Source organism: Harpia harpyja, chromosome 23 (genome assembly GCF_026419915.1).
Source record: "Harpia harpyja isolate bHarHar1 chromosome 23, bHarHar1 primary haplotype, whole genome shotgun sequence".
Lineage (NCBI taxonomy): Eukaryota > Metazoa > Chordata > Aves > Accipitriformes > Accipitridae > Harpia > Harpia harpyja.
Window position 1 is genome coordinate 1265667 of NC_068962.1, and position 6624 is coordinate 1272290.

Here is a 6624-nt window from a genome sequence, read left to right on the forward strand (position 1 = left end):
GCAACAGGATCTCGTTCCCTTTTTTTCAAATAATGGAGATTTAGCTGGCAAACTGGGAACTTTATGAAAGATCGCGGCAGGGTGGGTAAAAGCGCGGCTGTAAGCCGCGCATTGCATTAACTGCACAAAATCCAAGTTAGCAGACGGCCAGCCCGGGAGCGTCCTCAGAGCCAGGGCTTCGGGATCTGCCGGCGCCTGAGGGAGTCTTGCAAACCACGCACACAGCCGAGTCCTCCCCGCCTTGGCCTGCTCTTTTATATTGTTTTTGTTACCGGAAAGAACGTGCTGCAGGGCAGATTTTGGTTGCAACCATCCAGTGTTTCTACCCCAGGTTTGAAAGCAGCTTAGGCTGTTGGAGTTTCTTTTCTCCTTTGGGGCTGTTCTTGTTGGGAACACCCATATTCTACAGTTTTAATCCTTAATCCTTCGTCCAGAACAACCGCCTGAGCAGAGGGAGAATGCTTGAGGGGGTGCGATGGGGACGCCGTGGCCACGCGCGTCCCTGGTGTGTGGTCACCAGAGAGGGGGACAGCCCAGGCTGTGAAGGTTGGCCGCTCCTCCGCGGGGCACGGGGTCTTCTGCCGTGACAATACTGGGCTCGGTGGGGACAGCCGTACTGCCGCAGCCCGAGCGGCCTCCTCCCAGCGACGTCTGCTGACCCGGAGCTGGCGTGCGGGACAACGGACCGCTCACGTTTTTCACTTGGCGCTTCGTTTTTCGCTTGTCACGCCAAGGGTCAGCGCCGGGGAGTCCAGAGGAGAAGCATCAGCAGGCTGGTTAACCCCAGACCGGTTATGGCATCTCTGGAGGACCAAGTGTAAGACTGGTCAGAGGGCTAGAGAGAGCAGGAATTATTTCTTATTTTGTGGGACAGAGTTTCAGTTGCCAAGCAGGAACAGAGCTAAGCTGTTTCTGCTCCACCGGGTGCTCTCCCTCGCATCTAGCTGGTCGGTTCAAGTATATAACTGTCGGTAATGCAAGTAAATCCCATTGATTTTCTTATCGCTAGAGTTGGGGGGAAAGAGTTTGGGAAGGTCCCAAGCTGATCGTCAGGTTTTCTACCTCAAAACCACCTTGTTGTGGCTAGATGTTGCCATACCCCTCTATGAGGTCATGGGTGGCCCTCCGAGCTGGCTGGGGATGCTGGCCCGGACCCAGTGACCTCACAACCTCCTACCTCATGAGCAGAGGGACAGGCTGCCGCCCGCCAGCCTCCAACATCTTCAACATCTTCCAACGTCTCATGGGCACGAGGACACCCGCCAGCCCTGCTGTCGCGGGCAAGCCAGCTTTCCTTTAAGCCCACCAGGAACAAGGATCTATCAAGAGGTGACTAGAAATTGTATATCTTTATGTTCCTCATTGCGTATCCCACTTCCCCTGACACTGCTTCGAATTTGCTTTCAAGAAAATGTGGACAAACTGCCTGAAAAGTGCAGGAGATTTGTTTTTATTTGTCTCCGCTATTCTCGTACAGCAGTGATTGGCAAACTCGCAAAGATATGTACCAAGCTGGTGTTTTTTCTTCCTAAATTAGAATGTACATTGGCATGTAGAAAGTCAGCAGGAGCCAGGGACTCCTGCCTCTCCAACACTCAAATATTGCTGTTCTGCTGATTGACAGTCTCTTGCCTCTAAACAAGTACCTCTAAACTGAGTGCCACTCGTGTCAGGAGACGGGAGATGTCACGTCTTAGAGAAATGGTGTCTCAGGTCACCATGTCACCCACCACAATACCTTGTGTGAGGCAAGGCAGTGCTTTTTGCTTCCTCTGAATTGCCTCTCCTGACCCACATCGCCCAGTCTATGGCTTGTGCTGGTCCCAGTTTGTCAGTCCCTGGCACCCATCCCTGCTCCTGGACCCTGGGCTTTCTCCTCGATGGCTGGCAGAACTGCTTGAGAGCTAGCAGCTTCATTGCCATCTAGTGGCTTTTGAGCACAAAAGCAAAGAGGAGTCAGAAAAGATGATTAAAGGTGGGAACAGTAGGGAAAAAAAAAACAAACCAAAACAAACAAAAAAACCCACCAAAACCCAGAATGGAAGGGTTATGAAGCCAATGGAGAGCTTCCCTGTTGTAATCTCACCCATCTTTTTACTTTCACAGGCATGACCTAGTTAATATAATCATCTAACATTGCTAATATTGAATATTAATAAACAAGTATGAATTCGAGTATGCTTTTAGTATGGGGAAAGCTGGTACTAAAAAAGGAACCTATACACAATCCTACTAGATTAGTCTATCATGGAGATAAAAAAGGATTTATAAATTGCATCTGTAATGAAGATTTTAATCTTTTTTCATGATTTGGTTTAAGATTGGTTTTTCAGACAGAACAAAAAAAAGCAAACCAAGTACAGGAAAGAGAGGTCTTACAATATTCAGGTACTTTTTTATTAATTCTTAATTTTTTTTTTCAAATATCAAAGCAAAAAAAGCAAACCACAGCAAATCAGAGCAAGAGACTGCAAATCATGTTCTTGCCTCCAGCTTTGTTTTTAAAATCTCAAAAATAAGGACATTTGGCAACATATTGTGAAGTGCAGAATCTGAGCAGGCTCTTGGCAGTCCCACATTGGTGGGACTGGGTAAAGCATGTGAAAATAAATTTAGTGCATTAATAGGGCTGTAATCCTACAGACACTTGTACGTGTGTATAATCCCATTCCAATCAACAGAGCAGCAACTCTGCACAGAAATATTTACCTGTGGGTTGACAGGAGCAGGGCATTATTGAGCATAAGAGGTTATTCACAGCCAGGCATGCCTGGAACACTGTAGCTGGTTTCTCTCAGTTTGGGGGCAAGGTTATGCGTGTTTGCCTGTAGGCCCATGCTTCTCTTAACTGCTAATCTATTGGGATTAGAGTTTATTTAAAGAAGATCTCTGGCTGGCTCCTTAGGCAGGGGTGGGACAGGAAATATCAGTTAAATATGCTTCAGCTAGTCCTTGTAAGCAGTTCAATGAACAGGGAATTCAGCCTACCAGATTTAGCACTAATCCACACTAAGAGATTCGCATCCACAGCTGTCCTGATGAGCCCTCCAAGTGATGACACGGACGGGCTTGATGAAATTGTCTCCTCGCATCATGTTGCCATCTTTGATATAGAAACACAGTAAGAGAAAAATCACACCTTCTCACCACTACAGCTCCGGGAATGAATATTATTGTCACTAGCATGAATTACAGTTCAAGGTTATCTACAATGCATTCCAGAAAATAACTGGAGGAAAGGTGTGAAGTATTTGAAGCGTTGCCTCCCAGAAGCACCTATAAGCCTGTTACCTATTAATATATTTCAGTGCCAATTACCTGATCTGTCACATCTCTTGCTCTGCTGCCACTAATAAGAAAAAAAGCCATCAGTAGTTCATTTACCATTACAAATCAAAAAGGATTCTGCAGGTGTAGCTGCTGCAGCCACTGTCACAGCAGGAGAGAGAACTCCGGCTTCATTCACTGAACCTGCTGTCTCACCAAAGAAGTCACTTCCCATATGGCACGCTGGTACTTTTCTGAGGCTGCTTTAAACTCAGCCAGGTGCTTCTCGTAGCTTCTCACAGCTGCCAGAAGCTGATTCCTCTCCACGGCTCCCAGGATGGCGTGGAGGATCATTTCAATGCCAAGCCCGAGAATGGTGATGCTGATTCCCCCGAGAACAGATGCCCCGATCTGCGCAAGGAGACTGACGAGCTTGCTCACAGTGAGAGTTATAAGATTGGAGCCAAGAAGTTTGATAGCTACCATCCCAGCTGTTGAAGTCGCTTCTCCAAGAACAATGGAAAAAACTTTATGAGCTATTGCAATTTTCTCCAACTCGGGCTCTTTGATGTCATACAGCTTCTGGTACAGCACAGGCTCTAGCTTTTCCTTCATGTCACTATCAATCTTCTGTACCTGATGCTGAATCTCACTCATCGCTTGAATGATAATGTCACAGTTTTCCTTGACAGTGCTGTGCTCTCTCATCTGAATGTGGGTAATGGTACAGCCCAGGTGTTCATTCAGCACTCCAGCCAGCTCGTTCGTTGCACGGAAATTTGTGGACATGCAATCAAGCAATTCCTGGTGCAGAAGGATCAGTTCTTGCCTTCTCTTGGGGTTATCTGGGTAAAGGAGGTCACTCAGCGCCATTCTTCAGAAATAGGCTACTTCAAGAGAGAAAAGAAATCTCTTACTCGGTTCAACACCCATAACCGTAGCGCTTCAAGAGCAGTGAAATGTCCCTTGTCTCTGCCTCACTGGTTCTTTTTACACTCAGCAAGTCAAATCCCAGAGCATAGCTTGTAAATGTAGAAATCTTAATTCCCATTTTCGATCTTTAGCCAAATGATTGGAAAAGGACCTTATGAGACATTGGACATACTCAGAGCAACAAAAACAGCTAACAAATATGTAATCAGCAGATTGGTAAAATGAAAATGGATCATTCTTCACCTTGGAAACTGAAGATTGTAGAAGCTGAACTAGTTCACTAAACATTGGAACAATCTTATCTAATCAGCAAAATCTAAAATAAGCTGTGGAAATGAAAGGCCTATTCTAGACACACTTCTGTATCAGCCTATTTTTTTCAGTTAGTGACATGTAATTTTTCAACAACTATGATGACTGGTGGAGTGGGCACAGTCTGTATCGCCACAAGGGTGTTTTATACCAGTGTAGCTTATTTCTCCTCACATTTGAGAGAAAATGTTACTAATATTGGCACTCTGTGCTTATACTAATAAACTCACCTTGGGAATTCACAGAGGATAGTAAAATTATCTATAATAAACCCATCCTAACCTATATCACCTTACACACACCTCCCACTGTGTTTCCTTGCCTGATATTTAGCCCCCGTTCCCTCTTTGTTTATTCACCTCCCGAACTCCGTAATCGATTCCCCATTGTTTTTTTCACCCGTGAACATCGAGCAGCTGCCGACAGCCCCGTGATGTTCAGCGTGCCGTGTAAGCACCGTGAGGTGCAGCAGGATGTCTGTGATGGCAGACTGCCTCGGAGCAGCAGGCGCCAGCTTGGAACCACATTCCCTCCACAGCCAGGGAGTCCTGCGTGGAGGTAATATCAGGAGGTGCTCACCAAGCTCCTAGGACACGCCTGAACAGAATCTGGCCGTCCCTTACCACTGTACAGACCAGAGCATGAAATTTAAGTTCTGTGATTCCTCCACCCCAAACACTTGTGTCTAATCCTTATGGGCACCGTTATTCTCTGAGCTGTCGCTCGTTTGCCAGCAAAAGGGCATATTTAATTCATTTTTCTTCATTACGTGCATGTCAACATACAGAGTCCAAAGTGACTGAATTACCGGTGTTCATGGAGTTACTCCTTATCACTAGGCTTCTGTAACCAACTCTGTGCCACTTCCCTTTAACACATCACCAGCTGCAAAGTAAAAATGCTTTGCACGATTTTGACTTAAATGCATATGTCTTACTTTGCAACAGGGGCTAACTATGAATGAGTAGGATGACTAGTTTCTTTGTTGGTACTTATGCGTTCTTGGCCCTCTTATTGCAAATCTGGGCCACTTTTATGCAGTGCTTTGCATTTTTCCAAGACAAACCTCTTCTTGCTGTTGGTGGCTACATATCAGAGTTATAGCTACTAATAGTTATGTGTAGGGGAGGGACTAGCTAGATTTTCCTTCTTAAAAAGATAACTATAACTTTGTGTCATTTTGGTCCTTTGTAGTTCTTGCATTATCTGCTAATTGCAAACCATCTGACACTGACCCAGCTGTATTTTACTAAACACACCCTCCCCACAAGATCCCTGTAGAAAAACAGAATGATTTCAACAGTCCCCTAGCCAACTTTTAGTCTCAGTGTTGAAATACAAGCCAGTCTGAAGAGAATTGTTCCCACAGTATTTTGCACAGTACTGTACAATTCTTTCAGCCACTTACCTTGTAGCTCTGTCAAGAGAATAAACTCTTTAACACATCTTTCTTTTTCTTCAAGCTGGAGGGAGCAAAGTACATATACAGTAAAGGTTTGTGATTTTCAGGAAACATAAAGCCATGTCAATGCAAGGTAAGATTTCATATCAGTCCTGCCTCAGGGATGTTGCTGGCTTGCTCTCTGAGTCAGTGTGATATTAGATCATTTCTACTCCAGTGATGTTTTGTTGAAAGGTCATTTAGTTTTCCTTATTTGTAGAAACTGAGAAGACAAAATGTTCTAAGAGGAATAGCACTTCAACAAACATTTTATGTACTAGACAGGTGTGCAGGAGACTTTTAGCATCTCTTCATTATGCATGAGTATTTCAGCTTCCTATAACTGCTCTAGATTTTATGTCTTTTAATGCTAAAATTATCTTTTACTCTTCACATTAACACTTTTGCTAGTTTTTACATTTGATTTCTAGAGTTAGGCAGGCCACATACATTTCCATATTTCTGACTATTTCTCCAGCTCCAGGGAGACTTTCTCCAGAAGCTTTTCTAATTAAACATTTAGACTGCCTACCTGATTTTGTCCGAGTGCTTCTGCAATCAGCTGAAATGTGTATGGGACAGTGATTTCATCCTCTTTTCCCTGTGTTCCTCTGGTGGTTTCCAGTAGCATGTGATGAGTTGGGGATCCAGAGGCTGGCCTTCAGCTGGGT

The 6624-nt window shown here is 44.9% G+C and overlaps 1 protein-coding gene across 4 annotated transcripts; it reads right to left on the reverse strand.

Annotated features, from left to right (window-relative positions):
• Positions 1 to 2375: 2375 nt before the first annotated feature.
• On the reverse strand, positions 2376 to 6624 carry SMCO3 (single-pass membrane protein with coiled-coil domains 3). Of its 4 annotated transcripts, XM_052774498.1 has the most exons (3): positions 6486 to 6624; positions 5921 to 5975; positions 2376 to 4154 (listed from the first exon to the last, which is right to left on the reverse strand). In XM_052774498.1, the coding sequence occupies exon 3, from the start codon at positions 4138 to 4140 to the stop codon at positions 3463 to 3465; it is 678 nt and encodes a 225-aa protein (XP_052630458.1). In that variant the 5' UTR covers positions 4141 to 4154; positions 5921 to 5975; positions 6486 to 6624; the 3' UTR covers positions 2376 to 3462. The 4 variants fall into 4 exon arrangements, with proteins under 4 accessions (XP_052630458.1, XP_052630457.1, XP_052630461.1 ...); XM_052774497.1 differs by lacking the exon at positions 6486 to 6624 and having other exon boundaries at positions 2376 to 4157; positions 5921 to 6160; XM_052774501.1 differs by lacking the exon at positions 6486 to 6624 and having other exon boundaries at positions 5921 to 6152.